The 20,587-nt window shown below is 32.6% G+C and overlaps 2 protein-coding genes and 1 long non-coding RNA gene across 4 annotated transcripts; 1 reads left to right on the forward strand and 2 right to left on the reverse strand.

The window, feature by feature from the left end:
• The first annotated feature begins 2,067 nt into the window (after positions 1 to 2,067).
• Positions 2,068 to 5,764, forward strand: LOC112749603 (protein NRT1/ PTR FAMILY 6.3). The gene is made up of 5 exons (XM_025797897.3): positions 2,068 to 2,297; positions 2,395 to 2,572; positions 2,674 to 2,713; positions 3,038 to 3,609; positions 4,621 to 5,764. Exons 1-5 carry the CDS (start codon positions 2,183 to 2,185, stop codon positions 5,492 to 5,494), a joined length of 1,779 nt encoding a protein of 592 aa, XP_025653682.1. The 5' UTR covers positions 2,068 to 2,182; the 3' UTR covers positions 5,495 to 5,764.
• Positions 5,765 to 9,193: 3,429 nt separating this feature from the next.
• On the reverse strand, positions 9,194 to 12,523 carry LOC112749604 (adenine phosphoribosyltransferase 3). 2 transcript variants are annotated; one of them, XM_025797898.3, is made up of 6 exons: positions 11,777 to 12,523; positions 11,333 to 11,443; positions 9,936 to 10,028; positions 9,701 to 9,850; positions 9,561 to 9,619; positions 9,194 to 9,484 (listed from the first exon to the last, which is right to left on the reverse strand). In XM_025797898.3, exons 1-6 carry the CDS (start codon positions 11,856 to 11,858, stop codon positions 9,425 to 9,427), a joined length of 555 nt encoding a protein of 184 aa, XP_025653683.1. In that variant the 5' UTR covers positions 11,859 to 12,523; the 3' UTR covers positions 9,194 to 9,424. The 2 variants fall into 2 exon arrangements, with proteins under 2 accessions (XP_025653683.1, XP_072074744.1); XM_072218643.1 differs by having other exon boundaries at positions 9,936 to 10,019; positions 11,777 to 12,284.
• Positions 12,524 to 16,310: 3,787 nt separating this feature from the next.
• On the reverse strand, positions 16,311 to 18,645 carry LOC112749605 (uncharacterized). Its single transcript, XR_003175130.2, has 2 exons — positions 18,391 to 18,645; positions 16,311 to 17,738 (listed from the first exon to the last, which is right to left on the reverse strand). It is a non-coding gene; the product is annotated as an uncharacterized lncRNA (long non-coding RNA).
• Between the last annotated feature and the right edge of the window lie 1,942 nt (positions 18,646 to 20,587).

Raw genomic sequence — 20,587 nt, forward strand, 5'->3', positions numbered from 1 at the left:
TGGTTAGCCAATTCTTACTTGTTAGTACATCATAATCAAGAAAAATAAGGTGGTTGATAAAGATAGAAATAAGCCACAGTAAATACAAAACCGTCAAGTTGGTATATATAAAAGATGCATTTATAATGATATGCTTTCTTAATCATCTTTTTTCAATTTTAAATAAACTAAATTTAAATGTATTTATTAATTTATAAAATCATAGAAAAATATCCAAACTTTCTTTATGTTTAAAAATGTTAAAGAGAATGTTTAGACATATATGTCATTTTTCATAGAAACTAATATTTTTTAAAATATTAAAATTATTTAATTAATTTAAACTTAACAAATATAAGACTAAAGCTAGTCAAGATTAAATAACCCAATTCTCACTTTTCCATCTATCACAAACCAAATTTTGGATATTAAATAGACATGAATCCACGAAGGTAATGAAATTTAGTTTTACTATAGCTGCAACTGCTACTCTCTTCTGCTAATATTTAAGTTTGAATAATATGGAAACCTTTGCAATAGTTCAAATTTCGGTACATTAACTCCCGTTTGCATGAGTAGTTAATTAGGTTCTCAACTTTGCATTTCCACTCCCACATTGGTGAAATCATCAACGTGTGTGTTTGCTATTTAAATTTGATTCATTATTCTCCTCTAATTGCCTAGTGTAAATTAAACAAATATTAAAAAATTCAATTGAAAATAAGAGTGTTTTGGAAATTATTATTGGTAAAAATTATGCTAATCACTATCTTCTATGTATATTTTAAGACCTTCCGTTATGCCATGGAATTTGTCTCGATCAACAGTTCTTCCTAGTTGTTGTCACGTGCAACAAGAAAAGAAGAGGGCGTAGGAAATTAAACAAGAAGGTCACTACAAGATGAAGATATATAAAATTGAAAATTTCTTGATATGTATGTACATATACATTCTTTTCTTTTTTCAGCAACAATTATAGCAATTTATTCAAATATTTCATATTAATTTATGTCAAATTGTATCGGTTCTCTGACTGAAAGAAACAAATTAAACTATTACCAAACACAAATTCAACAAAAGGAAATCTACTGAAGTTAACATATATTTATTATATGTTACGTTGCACAGTTAGTTGATGGTTGTCATCAAGAAATCCCACAACTTGATTGAAGGGAATATGTAAGCTAAGCCACCTCCTGAAATCATTATTAGCTCTTGTCTATCTCCTTATTATTACTATTATTGTTTAAGAGAAATATATATTAGCGTAAATAGATGGAGTTTGAAAATTGGATATAATAGTTATAGAATAATATAGTTAAATTGAAGAAGCGAAACTAATGAAAGGAGGCAGCGTGTGGGAACATAAAGAGAGAAATAATATAAGGTGAAAACTAAGATAGAGTTTTTTTCGTATAAAATTAATAGTTAAAAATGGTTAAATAATTTAAAATGTTTAATTAAATTATTATTTATTAATTTTTAATTATTAATTTTATATAAAACTAATTGTATATAAGTTAGGAAAGTTATTATAAATGTATTAAAAATATTGGTATTTCAATTATTTTAACCGTTAATTTTAATTAATATATATTATATATATTTTTTATAATTTAGATTAACCGTTAAAACAATTGGAATATCAATATATATAAAACTCTTCTTATAAATTATTATCACCATAGTAGAAATACAAATAAATTGATTATTCAATACAAATATTTTTATATAAAAATTATAGTTAAGAAATAAAAGATATTATATTAAATAATTAATTTTATCAAATATATTAAAGATAGAGACTTACGTTATTTTTATATAAATTTAAATAATTAAAAAACATTAAATAATTTAATATATTTAATTAAATTATTATCTAATAGTACTCAAATATTAAAATTACATAAAAACAATTGCACTAATACTTATATCAAATTATTACTATCATTTTCACAAATTTATATGGGCAGTCATCATTATTAACTAGAAGTAAGGTAGGGTTAATTAAAGCGCAGGGTGGTGGAACATAAATTCAATAATAATAATAATAAAAAGAATAATACTACTGTTCCATTATGGCCCTTTCCTTGTTGTATATAAAGGGGTGAGCCCGGTGGATCCTGAGGCATAGCACCCCTTACTTCTCCCATAGAAGCTTCACTATCTGATCTGATCTTCCATTAATTTAATTTGTAGCATAATGAGTGCTCTCCCCACAACACAAGAGAAAACAATCCCAGATGCCACCAACTACAAGGGTGCTCCGGCAGAGCGGTCCAAGACCGGTGGCTGGTCTGCCTCCGCCATGATTCTAGGTCACTTCTTCATTAATCAACTCATCATCATGATATCTATATATATATCTCTTCTTCTTCTAGCTAGTCTTATTGATTATATATGTAATAATAACAGGAGGAGAAGTGATGGAGAGGATGACGACACTGGGTATTGCGGTGAATTTGGTGACGTACTTGACCGGTACCATGCACTTGGGCAATGCTGAATCTGCCAACGTTGTCACTAACTTCTTGGGCACCTCATTCATGCTTTGTTTGCTCGGTGGCTTTCTTGCTGACACCTTTCTCGGAAGGTACTATATATAGATAGATTATATCCTCCCATCCCTTTTACTTTCTTTCTTTCTTTCAAGTTTCATTCTTCATTTCCTTCTTTCACTTTGATGATTGGCAGATACCGCACCATTGCCATCTTCGCTGCTGTTCAAGCAACGGTAATATATATGTTTCTAACTTTTTCATACATGTATGTTTAATTTGTTTCTTGTTTCGATATGTTCAATAAAGATGGACATAAAACATATCCAGCCAGCATAGATCTATTTAATTAACTGTAAAAATTTAAGTAAAATCGACTTTAAGTAAAATTGATATCTGAGAGTTGTTAAATAAAAATATAGTTAAATCATCTAATTAACTCAGATATTAATTTCACGTGAACTCGACTGCACCTGAGTTTTTACCTTAATTAATTTTAAACTCCTTAGTTAATTAATTATTATACACTGATGTCTAATAAAGAAATAATAAATAAACAGGGGGTGGCGATCTTGGCTATGTCGACGAAAATACCAAGCTTACACCCTCCAAAATGCACAGGAGACAGTGGGGGACCTTGCGAAAGAGCCACCAGCAAACAGTTAACGGTGTTATACTTAGCACTTTACATGACGGCGCTTGGCACCGGAGGCCTCAAATCAAGCGTATCCGGGTTTGGTTCAGACCAGTTCGACGATACTGACGAAAAAGAGAGAAAGCAAATGCTTAAATTCTTCAATTGGTTCTACTTCTTCGTGAGCACAGGGTCTTTGGCGGCCGTGACTGTTCTTGTGTACATTCAGGACAATCAGGGAAGGGTTTGGGGTTATGGAATATGCGCCGTCGCCATTCTGGTTGCTCTTACTGTGTTTCTGTCAGGCACTAAGAAGTACCGTTACAAGAAACCGGTGGGTAGCCCATTGACTCAGATTGCGGTGGTGTTTGTGGCTGCTTGGAGAAAGAGGCACTTGCAACCTCCTTCTGATTCTTCTTTCTTCTTTCACGAGGATTACATAGCTGCTGACGGACTCCAATCCAACAAACAAAGGTTGCCGCACTCCAACCAGTTCCGGTAATATATATAGTTTTCCCGCTCTCTTTCTTTTTCTTTTTAAAGAATATATAATAAGAAATGAGAAAAAAATTGTCTTTTATTCTATAAAAAAATTATACAAGACAGATGTACAAAAACTTATTTTTATTCAATTATGTATATATTTTATATAAAAATATTATTTATATATTAAAATCAGTTATTAAAATTAATTATTAATATATTTATGTATAAATATAAATATTATTTAATTTATTTTAATATATATTTTATTTTTTAAACAAATTAAAGACACATTTTTCAAATAAACGTATAATTTTTTATTTTATATACAATTGATTAGGTGAAAATTTAGGTGCAGTCAACTTCACGTAAAGTTGATAACAAAATTGTTAAATAATTTAATTGATTTGACTAAATTTTTATCTAATCACTTTTAACTATTAATTTTACATAGTACTGTACTTGAATTTCTATCCACTGTGAAGATCGGACTTTGTGGTGTGTGGAGAGACACAACGTTTCGCTAATGAAAAACTTAATTTGAAGAGTAATAAGGAGGAATGTACACCTTAGTTTTCTCTTGATGTTTAATTTATGAGTAATGTTATATGTACACTAAAATTAATTACTAAAGTCAGTTATTAGTATGGAAAGACTATATCATTTGAGTTATAATTTATTTACTTTTAATGTTTAATTTATAATAGTATATAATAGTGTATATTTAAAGTAAAATTAATTATTATAGTTTGGTTATGCAACTCACGAGGGGCAGGGTAGCTTTAATCTCTAGAGATGTTCACGAGCATGCAACAATAACCTCCCATTGCTGCCTCTCTCACGGACAAGAAGGCTATATACTTGTATCCTAAACCAATAACCAATAATTAAATATTCGTGTAAATTATATATTATTTGGAAGTCCAGATAATACAAGAATATAATATATTGTGCATGCATGGGAAAGAAATAGGTAAGCTAGCTGGATATAGATTGTTATTTAATTGAATTATGTTGACGGAGCAGGTTCTTAGACAAGGCTGCAATGAAGGATTCAAGTGGAACAGAAGCGATGAAGAACAATAAATGGTATCTAACAACCTTAACGGACGTAGAAGAAGTGAAATTGGTTTTAAGAATGCTTCCGATATGGGCAACGACAATCATGTTTTGGTGCATCCACGCACAAATGACAACATTCTCGGTCTCACAAGCGGTCACCATGGACTGCCACATAGGAAAAACCTTCAAAATCCCTCCGGCATCCATGACCGTCTTCCTAATCGGAACCATCCTCCTAACCGTCCCCTTCTACGACCGCTTCGTGGCTCCGGTGGCCAAGAAACTCCTCATGAACCCGCACGGGCTCAGCCCCTTGCAGCGCGTGGGCACGGGCTTAGTGTTTTCGGTGTTGTCCATGGTGGCAGCAGCCGCAATAGAAATTAAGCGGTTGAAAGAAGCAAGATCACATGGACTGGTGCACACTCCCCATAGCAAGATCCCAATGACTGTGTTCTGGCTAGTTCCGCAGTTCTTCTTGGTGGGTGTGGGAGAAGCGTTCATGTACATGGGACAACTTGATTTCTTCCTGAGAGAGTGTCCGAAAGGGATGAAAACAATGAGCACTGGTTTGTTCTTGAGCACGTTGGCGTTAGGATTCTTCTTTAGCTCCTTGTTGGTCTCCATAGTGAATAAATTGACGGCGCATGGAAAACCATGGCTTGCCGATAACCTCAACCAAGGAAAGCTCTATGATTTTTATTGGCTTTTGGCTTTGTTGAGTGCTATCAATGTCGTCATTTATTTTGTTGCTGCTAAGTGGTACGTTTACAAAGAGAAAAGATTTGCTGAGGTTGGTATCGAATTGGAAGAACAAGAAAACGTTGGTAACTTCCATTAATTAATAGGAATTAATATATATCATCACAACGCACGGAACTTTCTCTCCAAATTCAACTGCCTTCTTTTTTCTTTTTCTTTTTTTTCTCCAATAACTGCTGGTGCTTGTATTATTATGCTAAAAACAAAAATATCTTCAAGTTAAATTTAAGTGCTAGCATTATTGTTTGCCATGTACGTAGGCTTGTAACCATAGTTTCTGTGTATATATAAAGCATGTGGGAAAGAGAAAATAGAAAAAAAATGATGAATAGTTTGCTTTAGAATTAAATCTTGTTGAATTTGTACTCATTTAGCATTTTGTATTTTGTTTTCTTTCAAATGTATTAGTGAGCCTCACCAAAATTTATTGGATAATGCCTAGCAGAGAATCATGCACATCATATGATATAATTGGACGAAAAAGTTATTGTATATTAACTTCTATTATTACTCCAATATCATTAGACAACATAGATAAGATACACACACTTTTGTCTTCGTATTAGAAATTGATACGAGCGGTTGAAGTATTTGACTTTTCAAAAAGTATTATTTATGCGTCTAAAGGCTTATCCTTTTACTGAGTCAGCAAATCCAGAATAACACAACTCAACAAATAACTTTGATAAATCATAAGCACAATGATAATCTGTGAGTTCATATTCGAATAATTTTCGTTATTTTCATTTTAGTTTATCCTACCCACTCTTAATAATACAACACAAAGAAATAAAGATGTCAACATAACTTGGACATTTTTATAGAAAAATTTACTATTAAAATAAAAAGATACTCAATCATAACGGACTTTGAATATGTATAGTTAAAAATTTTCTCATATTATAAAATTATGTATAACGAGTTAAATCTCAAAATAGTTACTCAGATTCACGAAATATATTAATTTAATACTTGACTTATCAATTGATCTACATTCTTAAGATTGTAAAAAATGTATCTAGTTAATCCTTCATCTCATTTTCAGTTATTTAACTATGTCGCCAATAATGACGTGAAAAATGAATACCATGCTCGAACTTGCTTTCACTGTTCTTGGGCTCTAATCCCGTCGAAATTTGCCTTCGCTTTCAACATCTATCCGTATCCTTTCTATACTCTTCTCAACGTCAATCGTGCTTCATAGGGCACCATCTTCACGATTCGTGGCGACGCCTCCCAGACCTTCTCCTCCAGTAATTTCTAACTCGACAATCGCACCACCATGTTTGAGTTCGACGCCACAACATTTGCTGATGAGGAATTAGAGCCCGATTGAGATGACTCCGGCTTAGTTTCAGAAAGCTTTGGAAGATCGACGGTGTCATAAAAAAAAACCGATTCGACAGCTCTACCGGCTAAAAAGGAGATTGGAGGAAGAGAGAGCCTATAATGTTATAGACAAAGATGCTAGAATAGTGTGTATGGGTATTAAAAAATACAGAGTAAGCATAAGAGGAAAAATTAAACGACGCAGAAGCGTATATAAATGCCTACAGTAAGTATGAAAGCCTGCATTTGGCGGCGGTAAGATTATGGCCGAAAATGAAGTGAAAGACTAATTAAATATATTTTTTACAATTTTAAAAACGTACATAATGGAATTAGTAAATCAAAACCTAAATAAGTGCAATTCGTAAAATCTCAAAAACTAATTTAAGGTTCGGTCCTGCTACGTTACCAACAGCATTTCTATCAATTTCTGCCAATTTTTATTTATAATTGTGTTTAATGGAAGTGTCTTTGTGGATGTGTCTAATAAAAATATCTTTTTTATAACTGTGTTTAATAAAAATATCTTTATAGATATATTTTTTAGATGTATCTCTTTATATATGTGTTTAAAATATAATAATTAATTATTATTAGTAATAAGTTGGCAGATAATATGTTACTATCCTATACTTTTCTTTTAAAGTTTAACTCTACGTATAATTAAACGGTGAAACTAGGCCCCTGACATCTTAATTATTGGTATTATATTATTATATAATAATGCCAGTCTTTAACGAGGTCCGACAAGATATCTCTGTTTTCTTGTCTTGTTTTTTAGAACCGTTATTACTTGTACAATGAACAAGAATCTTTAGGGCCTCGGTGCAGTACTCCTTGGGCCGATAAATCTATCATTCTGGGTGGGCCTTTTGGGGGCCCATAATCTCTTTTCAAAAACAAAAGTAAAAATATAAAATATTTGTCCAGCCTCAAGAAAAAATAAGAGTTTAATTAATAACTTTTTGTCAAACCCCAAAATAGCCACTCAAATTGGCTACGTGCATAAAATAGTCTTTAAGGCATTGACTTTCAAAACAAGAACAGAATATAACATAAAAGATAAAAATACAGAAATTAATATTTTAAAAATAATGATATAAAATATTAAAAATAAGACATAAAAAATAAAAATACAAAAATTAATATTTTTGTATTTTATTTAATGATAAACTAAATATAAAATAGAATAAATAATAAATATAATTTATCTTATGTTTTTATCACACAAAATTTAGAATACAAAATCAAATGATAAAAATATAATTATAAAAATTTGATAACTATAATAAAAGAAAAATGAAAAAAATAAGTTGTATCTCTATTTAGCTAATTCAATATTCTATGACACCAGTGGCGGAACTTGAAACAAAAAGATAGAGGATAATTGTCAGTCAAGATACTTTTGATATGGACCTATTTAAGATAAGCTCGTCTAACCTCATCTCTCTAGTTTGGGTGATATTGTCAAATTTAAAGCTGTTTTTCATGGTAAAATTAGGGTCAAACTCATCAGATGTAATTTTTTAAACTTTTGAAGTTTATATCTCACTTTCTTTGTGATTCATTAAAGTAGAAAAACTATCTACATGTGTTGATATTGTAAAAGTTATATGTTCTCCTTCTTAAATATTAGCATTCCTCTTAAAAAACGCATTAATTCTTTGATTTTTTATTATTATTTTATATAAAAATTTAAATATATATCCTGTAAAATATGTAAAGAAGTTAGAATTACAAATATTAAAATTTATAATATTTATTAAAATTTTTTTATTAATTTATACAAATACAATAATATTAATATTTATTGAATATTCTATTATTTTTTATAATATAAAAAATTAAATTAAATAAATAGTAAAATATAAAATAATATTAAATTAAATAAATAAAAAATATCTAATTTTTTATATTTGAACTTAAAGATAAAAAGAGTGTTGCTTATTAAACTTATTAGGTACTTTAAGTTATAATAAAATATTTAAACTAATTGAACTATTTATTTATCTTTTAAAAAAGTATTACTAATTTTTTTATAAAAATTTGGAGGAGCATAACCACCCTTGTCACACAATATTTTTGTTTATCTCGTCAAATATAGTTTTATATTTTTATGTTCATGCCTCAATATCCTTCTCCTTATAAAGGAATGTAGCATAAAATTCCAATCACACTAATTACGTTATTGAGATTAATAAAAATATACTGTTCAGTGATCCCTCAATTTTTTTTTTATCAAGTGACTCATCGTGACATTAAAGATTAACGTGGAACATTTTATTAGTTTCAATAATATAATTGGTAAAATTAAAATCTCTAATACTATTTTAGTATAGGCAACTAATTTCACACTTTGACACTTAACTCGTGGAAGTACATACATCCTTTTCATCATGGTTATAATATAACATATTAAAACAAGTTACTAACTAGTGAGAAGTGCGACTTATCCAATATTAATTAGTTTGATTCGGACCAATTCCCCAGCAAACACAGAGAGACAGCAGAAAAAACCAAAGAAAATGTAGAATAAAATGGGTGTAGCCAAAGTTATGAAGTTTTATTTAAGGGTAAGGCAGGAAGAAGAGATGAGAGGAGAGGGTGATACAAATATTGATTAATTTGTATGGGAAAAGGCAGCCATAGCCATAGGCATTGCCATTGCAATTGTGTTATCTCATACTTCCAAGTATTCCACCAACACATACAAAGGCTTCCCATTCAACCGTTCGCGCCCCTACCAGTTACAAATACTCATCATTAGTAATTAACTACATGCAGGACATACCAAAACCACCTGAATAAATACATACCTTCAGTTCTGGCAATTCTATTACACAGGCACACTCCACTACCTCTGCTCCCACACGTTCTATAAACAAGGGTCACACAAACATATTCAGATATATAGAGACATGTTTCTCAATAGGAAAACTGAAATTAACTTAATTACCGAGTAAGTCCATAGCAGCACAGAGTGTTCCGCCAGTTGCAATCAAATCATCAACCACTATAGCGCGTTCACCAGCTTCAACTGCTCCAACATGCATCTCAAGACAGTCCCTTCCATACTCCAGAATATACTCTTGAGATATCACTTTCCCTGCCATCAAACCAATAATGCAACCTTCTTTTGAGTCTTAACACCCCACAAACACTACTAGTGTTATAAGATAATAATACCATACCAGGTAACTTCTTTGGTTTCCTCAATGGTACAAACTTTGCTCCTATTGCCAATGCTATGGGAGGACCGAATATGAAACCCCGAGCTTCAATTCCTACACAATCCATTTATCAGTTGTAGAGCACAAGAATCAAATATAGTACTTGCTAAACATGAAGGAAATTAAGGATCATACGAAATTAACAACTTGCTTTTCATTAATAACCACACAACAAAAAGAATAAGAAAGAGAAGAAAGAATTTAATAATTTCACTTTGGGGATAAAAAAAAATCTCTGTCACGTTGCGTTTTGCGTACTAAATACACACAAGAGCCATTCAACAAGCATTAGGATGAGTAGAGACAAAAATGGCATACAACCAATCTATTAGATTGCGAAAATGAGGGACCATACTATATATACCACAGGCTGCCTCTGATCCATGCACAATGCATGTAACAAATGTTATATCTAGTTAAAAAAAGAATCACGGGTACAAACATGTAACCATAGGTGCAAACACACAAAACAACAACAAAATATTCTATAAACAAGGTTATCATATTAAAGAACCCCCAAAAAATTGGCTCATGAATGCATTTATAAGGCAGAGGAGATGTGAATGTCAATTGTCACATAGTTACCATAAGCCACAATGCAGACTCAAAAAAGACAAAACACCTAGTCCAATGGTGGTCTGGTTCATTTGTAATCTTCCATATGAAACTTTAAGGCGGGTACACAAGGCCCTACCAGCAATTCAGGTATAAGATTGCCATTAAATTTGTACAGGAACCGGACAATGTGAAATGGGGCCTCTAACATTAATCTGTGCAATGAGACAGGTCTGCATGCATCACCTCAAAATCTTTGATTTAATACATGATGATACTATACTATTAGAATTTCATAGCTGCTATCTCGAATCTCGAGACACTTTTTCACTTGTAAAAGTTACACAAGACAAGAAAGACATAAAATACAAGGGTGGTAGAGATAACATAGTAGTGTGCTGCTACAAGTTTTACCAGAGAGAGAAAGGGGAGTGAGATAGTGACCAAAAAGTAAAAAAAGAGGGTTCTATAAGGTCCACTACTAAAGTGCACAAGTGTAGTGTAGGGTAATGGATGAGCACCATGGAAGAGAGGCCATCAATGGCACAACCCACTAATAATAATAATCACAAAACACACAGTGGCTTCCATTCCATAAAGACACCCACCAAAAATAATATACAAGACTGTCCAGTGCATATTCCGCCCAACTTTCTCGCAAACATGGACCCCACCCACTTTGGACCTATCCACACTTGTAAGTGACACCACCACCACCCTCCAGAAAAGATAAACACCGCTGAAGAAGAAAAAAGGAACTCCAAAATCATGTTGCTGATGGTAATAGAGCAAGTATTATTTACCTGCAACAACAGAAATGTTTTTGCCTTTGTAACGCTCCACGAACAAGTCGATGGTGTCCTTGAAGGCTTTGGGATCGAGCAAGAGAGTAGTGATGTCTTGGAACATTATTCCTGCCAAACCAAGAAAAGTTAGAACCTCTCTGCCTATGCCTCAGAGTCATGAACAAAGTTACAATACTTAAAAGGAATTTCAACCATCGTCCATCAGAAACATAAAAAAAAGTGCATGGTATTTGGTGTGAGTGCTGTGTTTCAGGCTCTGAAAATAATAATAACAATAATAATCATAATCATAATAAGAGTCTTAATATTACCATTTAATAATACCATTTTTAAATATATAAAAATTTCTATTAATATTTTCTTAAAGTGTGTCTTTAGAACACAAAGTAACTAAATCCAAATAATAATAATAGAGAAAAGAGAGGAGAAGAAGTTGGATACCGGATTTGGGAAAGTGTGGGACGACACGAATCTTAGTTTTGATGCCATGAAGACGGGGGTCTTCGTCTCTGTAAGCCGACATTGTGTTCTGTAATGAGTAGAGAGAGAGAGAGAGAAGGAAAAAAGAATGAGTGTTGTGTGTGTGTTATGTTAGTATGTGCGATCTTTATAATTTATAAAGGGAGGAGGGAGAAAATGTGTTCTGAAATGAAGAAACCAAAGTGATTGGTTGTGTCTTAAATTATCTATCTGTGCAGCATCTCAGCTCAGAGATTTGTTTGTGTTCGCATCAACTATAACAACGCTACAGCTAGTCATTGGGAAGTAATTAGAGACCATTCATTGTTTATTATATCTTAGAAGAAGTAATTACTATCATGATTAATATGAGTAAAATATGACATTGATATAACATGACAGCAATTATAAGTAGGTGGAGTAGTGAGAGAGAATCTCAATATATTTCTCTCATTAGTTAACTGTACTTCACACTGGTGAATATTCCAACATCAAAACATATATTCTATCATTTTTGAATCTCTATTATATAGCAATCTACACTATATTCTTCCTTCAAAATCGCTAACATTTTATTGAAATCTTATTACTAAAATATAGACACAACAGAACTAATCATATCTCAAGAGTACTATATGCAATTTTTTCCCTCAATACAGTGACAGTGTGTCATATTGTTTCCTTTTTATGGTAATTGGTAATTCAGTTCAACGAGACTAAGAATTACATAAAATGTTGAATTTATTAAATTACTAAATATTTTAAAGAGGCAGAGGCAAGTTGAGTGACTAGTAGTTGAGGTGAGAGATTGATAGCACTAAAGAAAATAGTCCATCAGACAGTGATTTTAACTCATTTCTCCCATTAGTGGTCCACTCCACTAACACTAAGATGCAGAATTTTCCTTTAATAATTAATAAAAACAAATTAACAAAGCTGTTCTTCTCTCCTCAATCTTCATAAATCATAACACATTTAGAAGAAAATGTCGGTGGAGTAATATACTTTGATAATAATGCACAAGTAGTAATCAACGAACAAAATCAATAGAAACACATTTTCCAATTCCCTTTCCTATATATGCCCGTACGATTGCAATTAATTAAATGTATGCAAAGCATGATCACTCATATATGTATCCTTGCCTCCTGTGTACGCTACATTTCCTCTTTCGTGTTTGGGCCATGCTTCAAATTCCTCTATTAGACCACTATATATATTCAAGCTATGCTTAAAACAATTCAAATGTAATTGAAAAATTATATTTGTTAAGAAATGTAATTATTATAGAAGAAATATGTTGTCTTATATGATGAGCACTAGACTAGAAAGATTTTGACTAGTACTAGTCTCACTATATATCCAGCTAGAGTGTTTTCAAGTACCGAAAGCAGTGTATGTAGTTAATTGCACATCACTACTTGTACTGTGTACATACTACACAATCTGTGGCTACCCCATCTCAATCTTTTGTGCATCAGAGACGTTGCTTTCAAATCTTCCTAGTAATATTCTGTGGGCATCTCTCATCCCTTTCCCATTAACCCAAATATCCCTTTCTCTAATCTTTTTCTCATTATTAGTTTCATCCCCTTAATTATATGACAAAATCATCCTATTATCTATTCTAATTGGAATCCCATACCTTAAATTGAAGATAGTGACAGCACAATGCTCCTTTCTTTAATTTATTGTATTCATTAACTTTAGTTAAATTTTATATTATGATTAGTATTCAGTTGTTGCATTGTAGAATAGAAAAGTAGTAGGTTTTTTTTCAGAAAGGGAGATACAGAGAGAGAAGTGCGCAAAGCATAAAGAGCCTTTTCTGGATTCTGGAGGCGGCACATGGCATTAAAAGTGGGGAAAGGTAGGAAGAATCTGCCTTCTACGCATACCATAGACCATACCCCTAATAATAATATTATTGAAAAGAATATTATGGACCCTTCATTACTTGCATTTCCATATATTTCAGATATTATTGCCTCTCTGTAGGATCACTTATTATTTTACCCTTTCTATGTTAAACAAAATTTATAATTATAGACATTCTAGTTTGGAGTGAGGATATAGATAAATGGATTTTGTACTTTCATCGTCCTTCTTCCCAGGAGTATGAGAAAGTGTTTCAACTTCTCGTAGTTGAGAAAAGATCAGCAAGTCGATGAAGCGCTTTCTCCAGCCTTATTTGTTTGTTCTGCATTTTAGTGACTTAAAACAAAAAGGCAAACATTTTAAAAGTATAGAAAAAGTGATTTTTCTAAGATTAAACAAGCACCTTGTCGTTACTCATTATGTATGCCTATATATAATTAATAATGAACAAGTTAAAAATGTGTGGCTGGCGTGGACGGAGTAAAAAGCACTGCAGGATACGCAACAAATACTGGTACAGAATACAGCATACATACATACATCAATCTCTTAAAAGAAAAAGAGTTTGTCTTCTTTTGTTTTATCTGCAAGTCCTGCATAAGGATTCTCTGCACCACCTAATTAATAACAATCAAAGGCCATGCATGCATGATGATGTATATTACTGTCTTAATCCTAATTCAAAAAAGTAATAATCCTAATCCAATACAGGAGAAGAAACAAAAGGATCAAAGATTCCTCAAGGTGGCATAGTCACCTCTAAAAAAGAATATTATATTTTTTCACTTAAAACTCTTAGCCTTAGGTACAACAAAAATTATGCGACCTATTGATGCATAAAATGTACAAGGAAAGCGGAGTTGATGACATGGCATGAGTCTGGTCCATTCATCCTTTTTTGTACGGTTGAGATCTTCTCGCCCGTCCAACACTCGACAACTCTGACTAGCTACCTCCCACAGTCAGCTCTGTGTTCCCGCCATATGACCATTTTGCCCCTTCCTTTATATTCCATATCCATGTTATAATATTGTTGTTGTTGTTGTCTCTAATACAAAAGATTATTAGTTAGTTAAAATTTAATTCACAGCTAAACTTGATATACGAGAACATGTAAAATATAATACTACTTTTTTCTCCAACCATTACATCGATGTAGTTAATGCACATTTGGAATTGGGGTAAGAAACAGATTTACTCGAATTGGCAGGAAAAAGAGCAGAAGATGAATTGGAGGACAAGTAATGAGTAATGACGCTACCAATATTAGACATAGACATGTTACATGTATGTAGATGAGACATCAGAGGGTCTGTTTCTTACTAATTCAGATAACAGTGGTCTATGCGTGTGTTAGTGTGTGTATATATGTGGAGTCTGAAGGCGTTTCTTATTTGGAGGGAAGATCTTCCTTGGAATGAGTAAATACTCCACAGATTTTGTTGTACTCGCTTTCCCCATCGTTGCTTGTTATGTGAGGAATCATATTGCATACAAATTCAAGTTGCATGGACATCAATATAAAGAAGTAGTGCACATGTGTGTTAAAATATAAATTACATTTATCCAAAGCTTATAATGTGATATCATAAATTTTAATAATTGAAATTATAAGTTTGATTCTTGTTATTTTTCATTATTTTAAATGAAAAGTTACATTGAAGCGCAATATTATCTATACGATAATATCCATTCCTACATTAGACATAATAATTAGATTAAATGAGGGGAAAAATGAAAAGGAAAGTTGTAAGGGTATGGGCCTACCACAAAAATGAAGCACTGCTGGTGGTTGAGAAAATATAAGATAACAAATGATGGTGCCAACTGCCAAAAATCAACTTGACATGTTCTGCTTTGGCTCATCGCTCATCAACTTGAATTCTGAGCCCACTCCTTCTACACTGCAGGATCGGATATAATGATATAAGATCTTTTGGTAAAAAAAAATTCAACGCCATATCTGATATCTAGATTCCTAAGCAATTGAAATGAGCATCCAATGTTTGATGTAAAAGGTCTTGATCATGAGAAACCCCACACTTTCTTTTCCTAGATAGGCTAACTTGGCTATGAGTTGCAGCTATGCATGTCGTATGTCCTTTTGTGCTGTCTCTACTGTGCCATTATAGTGGCCCAATAGTAACATTAATTAATTCATATTGTTACTGTTAACAATATCCATTTCAGGATCAGCATACTATTGGTTAAAAGTATCTCTTAGAATTTTAAGAAATTCTCCCAGAGATGAGGAACTTTTTATTTGGACCTCCGATATTAAAAACAAGGGTAATTTAGGATTTTGGTATCCTCTAATAGTCTATCATGTTAAAAAAAATTCTTATTAATACATATCGTAATAATATATTGTAAAAATATCATAAAAGAATATTTGATTAAACTTTTTTATAAAAACAATATTTTATATTTTTTAATACATTAAATACATTAAAAAATTTTCAAAAAAATATTATTACACGTTTTAACTAAATCCTAACAAACAAACAAAATGTAACAATAGGCTTTACTAAATTTCCGGACCAAATTCTTGGAGTTGGAACTTGGAATTACCACATTTTTAATTAACTATCATCATTCAAACCAAATTAACAACTACGAGTAACCTCTAGAGAAACAGTTTTTAAGTAATATGAACATTCTAAGTTTTCGTGAAGTAAACTCTACAGAAACAATTTTTATCGTTGACATATTCCACTTTAACATGTCCATAAAAGAATAGAAACAATCAAGTTTCAATGATACAAGCACTTGGATGAACCTTGCTAAAACAATTTCCGCCATGAAGAATTGCGTTTGGACCTAACTCTTCTTGTAGGCGCACACTGGCTTCTGTGATCACCCATTCTGGATCTGATCTTCCGGTATTCCCTTGATCTTAATACTGCCTCCAAGATGTTTATATCTTCTTGAATTTCATGTCTAGAAAGAGATGCAAGGCCAGGAAGTATCTCCTTCTGGAAATCCTTGAATCTCCTTCCCGGTTTTAATCTAAGACTAAAACCATTTGTCTTTGCTCTGTCCACTTCATATGGCTTTGATGATGCGGAAGAGCAGTCATCATCATTGCATTCTTCAAGCTCTAAAGCAATTTGTTCATAAGAATCAGTACACTGTACCTTAACAATCTCCTCCTTGTCAACCTTAATGCATTCTGTTTTGGATGCACATAGACGCTTCAGGAAGTTCTACTACCATCTCATCAGTGCCTAAATTCTGGCCAGGAGCATTGAGATTTGTTTCTCCCAAATTGTCTATCCTTCAAGCTGTCAGAACGATTCACAAAAAGCATTGCTATCTACATATTTTTCTTCTCCATGACTTTGACAAGCACAAGAAATTTCATTATCTTTGGTATTCTCACAGTTTACCAATATAGTATCTGTAAAATCAGAATAGAAAAATGACCAACAAATGGCTTCCAAGTGGATCCAGTATCCTTGTTCTCCAAGTCACTTGTGCAATAGCAAAGATCTTTATGTGGGTCTACGTTAGTCCTGGAAACACACTTACTACTAAATAGGCCTGCTTCACCTACATTCTTTCCATTAAATTTGGGATTAGTAACCTCTCCAACACTTTTGGAATTAACCACAACAGAATTTACAGTATCATCCCACTGAAGGGGTTTGGAAGCATCACTTAGTGACTTGCTGTTTTGCTTCTTCTGTGTGGAACCCTGGGGAAATGTCAAAGTATATGCCAAAAATATGTAATGATCTAGCTGTGGAGTGGCAGGTCTCTAAATTATCACTTGAGTTACTTGCTGAGTCATCCAATTGAACTTCGTTGAGATCAAACTTGGGTGCATTACTACAAAATACTATAAAAGTAACATGCTGCCAAAAATGATAATGATAATAAAGAAAAGAAAGAATGAAGACCATTGGAGTGGAAGACATTCTTGCATCCTCAATCAACCTCATTGATGTTTCGGGTCTGATTGGATTGGAGGACAAAAATAACCAAGTTAATTGAGTGCATGCTTGCTCCAAACCAATATCTTCCATCAGCATCTTCTGCATCCTATACAGTCTAGTTCCTGGACCTGGAGTACAAGAAACAAAAACAGGGCTGGTGACTATAATTCCATCCTTTGACCTCCGTTTAAAATATCAATCATGCTAAGTGTACACCAAAAATCAACCACCTATACAGAATATAGGTTGGAATACAAAATACATATTAAAAATTAGTTAAACAATACATGCGTTGTTGTGCACTAGGTTGTTATTTGTAGCAATTACAAACTTCCAAAAGGAATAGTAAGAAACGAGAGAGGATTACACAAGAACAAGAGCAAATTAAAGAATAGAGATGATAATCGGAATCTTCACTTTGATTGAAGTGATGAAAATGAAATTAAAGTTACATAAAATAAAATTGAGACCATGCGATATATACAACAACGCAGACGATGAAGCCGTGACTTAACTTCCAAAAGCAGATAGTAAAAGAAAACGGTTATTTACAAAACTAACTGGATCAGCTAATGTGTACACGTGGCTAAATAAGAGTGAGGGCAAAAGGATCAACATGGATTATGCGAAACCGTTAATTACGACTTTAAGCAGTACTCCTATAGTACTAAGTTACCATCAAATTAAGCGTGTATGATAACAGAAGAAACAATTAAGAAAATTGAAAGGGTGTATAAAAACTAAAGAAGCAGTTAGGAATACACGAAGGGAAAATAATACCATTAAGTAAATAGTAGTGAGAGAGCGAGAGTGGAGTTTGCGGTTGCGATTTGGAAGGGTGGGGACGGAGATAGCAACATAGAAATGCAGTGGGCTCTCCTCTGTATCTTCCTCCGCGGCTTCTTCAATTCTCTGCTCTTTCGCAGTTATGAGCTAACTAATATGAATATGATATTAATCTGTCTGTATTTTTGAAACGTTGGGATACCGTCATGGTGTGCTCCAGCCTCCGTGTTAGCTCCTACAGCCTATATTAAGTCGCTTTTAGCCTGTTATACCTAATATTAAATTATTAATATAATTATTTAAGATCCGCGTTAAAATCAATCACCAAATAATTATTAATATAAAATATATATTAAAATATAAAATATATAAATTAATACTTAATTTAATTATTGAAGTTTTTAGCTTTAAAATTTCAGTTGGCTTAGATTGGTTTTAAATTTACAATGGTAATTTGTATTAATTTTTAAGATAATTTTTATTAAAGACGTGTTGATTTAGTATGTTAATTTGCAGTGATTTTGATTGTTCGCCTAGATTCTATGTGATCGAGATTAAATTTCAAATTTCACAAATTGAACTTATTATTATTGTCTTTGTGCATATATTAGGGAGCTAATTAAACTTCTAAATGCTCAAGTAGATATCAGTCACATAAAACTTAAGTGAAGAGTCTAAATCGTGACAAATTAACGTGCAAAGTTAGTACGATATTAACAGAGCTAAGTAACTAACGTGAGTTACTAGGCAAAGGATTCGATGGTCCTATAACGTTTGGACCATTAAATGATCCCATAACAAAACATGTTTTTGAAGTTTTTCAATAACTGCTAAATAATTCATTTCTAATTTTAATTATAAATTAACCACATATATTTTATTTAGGTAATTTCTTCCAAACCCATGGCAATTTTGTGGGTAAGTTACCCTTGCATATGTGTCATCATCTCAGCCATTGATCAAAAAAATTTTCAACCTTTCAATTAATGCATTCATTGGTTATAGCAAAAGCCTTTAATGAACATATACCATAACATATACTACATTAATTATTGTATATACATACTATATAGTGTATTGGGGAATATTTGTAATTATAATTTATAATCTCTAACTTGTTTTTCATTTTAAAAAATACCCTCCATCTCTTCCTGAAATTCAACATGCATGTCTCAGAACTTGGAAAACACATAGAACCCACTACCCATTGGTATTTTCGCCTACGTTGTATACCCACTACCCAACCCTGAAATTTGTTATCCTAGAACCCACTACCCAACCCTGTTTGGTTTTTTCGCCTTCGTTCTATACCCAACGTACATTTAGCAAGAATGATCTCCTTCGATTGAAAGGTTCCGGAACTGGTGCTCTGGTTCCGTCGGCTAGGCATCGACGTCAACTGAGGAGAGGGCGAATGCTAAAATGATGTGGCTCCGGTAGAGAAATTTGTAGTTGAACTTCTGCTTGATCGGAAACTGTGGCTGCTGAAAGCTGGTTTACCAACATTCATTTTTCGGCTGCCTTCGAATTAGGGGCGTACTGATTAGGTAAGGTCACCTCCCTCTGAGAGTGCATTTTTTATCCGTTCAAGCTCAACCTTTGGTTGTCATCAAGGTATGTCCAATTAAGTTTTTTTGTTAATCCAGATTAGTTTAATTTGGATGATAGTTCATGCCTTTTCAACGGTTCTCTGTTTAGGGCGTTGTGTTGCTATTCTGGAATTTGGAAATTAAGTAACATTGTCCAGTTCTATGCTGTGGCTAGGTTTGGGAAATTGAAATTAAAACCTTATACTGGGGTCGAAAACAATTTGGTTAGTTTAATTGGTTTTGGTTCATTTAAGTTTACATGCAGCTTAGTTTAACTTCCCGTAGTTGCTGCCATTGGCTCTGTTTGTTGACATTTTTGGGTAAAATTATGGCAGGGGTTAAAATATGTCCATAAACGAGGATGATGCGAAGAATGATTCTGATAATGATTTGGGTGATGATTTCGATTATCAACCGAATGCAGAAGATGACGCTGAAGACGAGGATGTGGATTCACTGGATTCTACTAGCAAGAGTGAAGAAGTTTGTGGTGTAAAAAGAATAGCAGATTTAATGGTGGAGGATATTTGGAACTGGAGTTTAGGACAGAGGATGAGACCTGCCAATTTTATAACGCTTATTCTTGTTGGCATGGATTTGTA

This window comes from Arachis hypogaea, chromosome 15 (genome assembly GCF_003086295.3).
Source record: "Arachis hypogaea cultivar Tifrunner chromosome 15, arahy.Tifrunner.gnm2.J5K5, whole genome shotgun sequence".
Taxonomy (NCBI): domain Eukaryota; kingdom Viridiplantae; phylum Streptophyta; class Magnoliopsida; order Fabales; family Fabaceae; genus Arachis; species Arachis hypogaea.

Bases quoted from the DNA above. Each gene is read 5' to 3' on its own strand.
- LOC112749604 (XM_025797898.3), bottom strand. From the start codon at position 11,858: ATGTCGGCTTACAGAGACGAAGACCCCCGTCTTCATGGCATCAAAACT. The intron at 10,029-11,332 runs GTAAATAATACT...TGGATTGTGTAG, and splicing joins AAACATTTCTGTTGTTGCAG to GAATTGAAGCTCGGGGTTTC. The intron at 9,485-9,560 runs GTATGTATTTAT...TGTAACTGGTAG, and splicing joins TAGAATTGCCAGAACTGAAG to GGGCGCGAACGGTTGAATGG.
- LOC112749603 (XM_025797897.3), top strand. From the start codon at position 2,183: ATGAGTGCTCTCCCCACAACACAAGAGAAAACAATCCCAGATGCCACC. The intron at 2,298-2,394 runs GTCACTTCTTCA...TAATAATAACAG, and splicing joins TGCCTCCGCCATGATTCTAG to GAGGAGAAGTGATGGAGAGG. The intron at 3,610-4,620 runs GTAATATATATA...TTGACGGAGCAG, and splicing joins CCGCACTCCAACCAGTTCCG to GTTCTTAGACAAGGCTGCAA.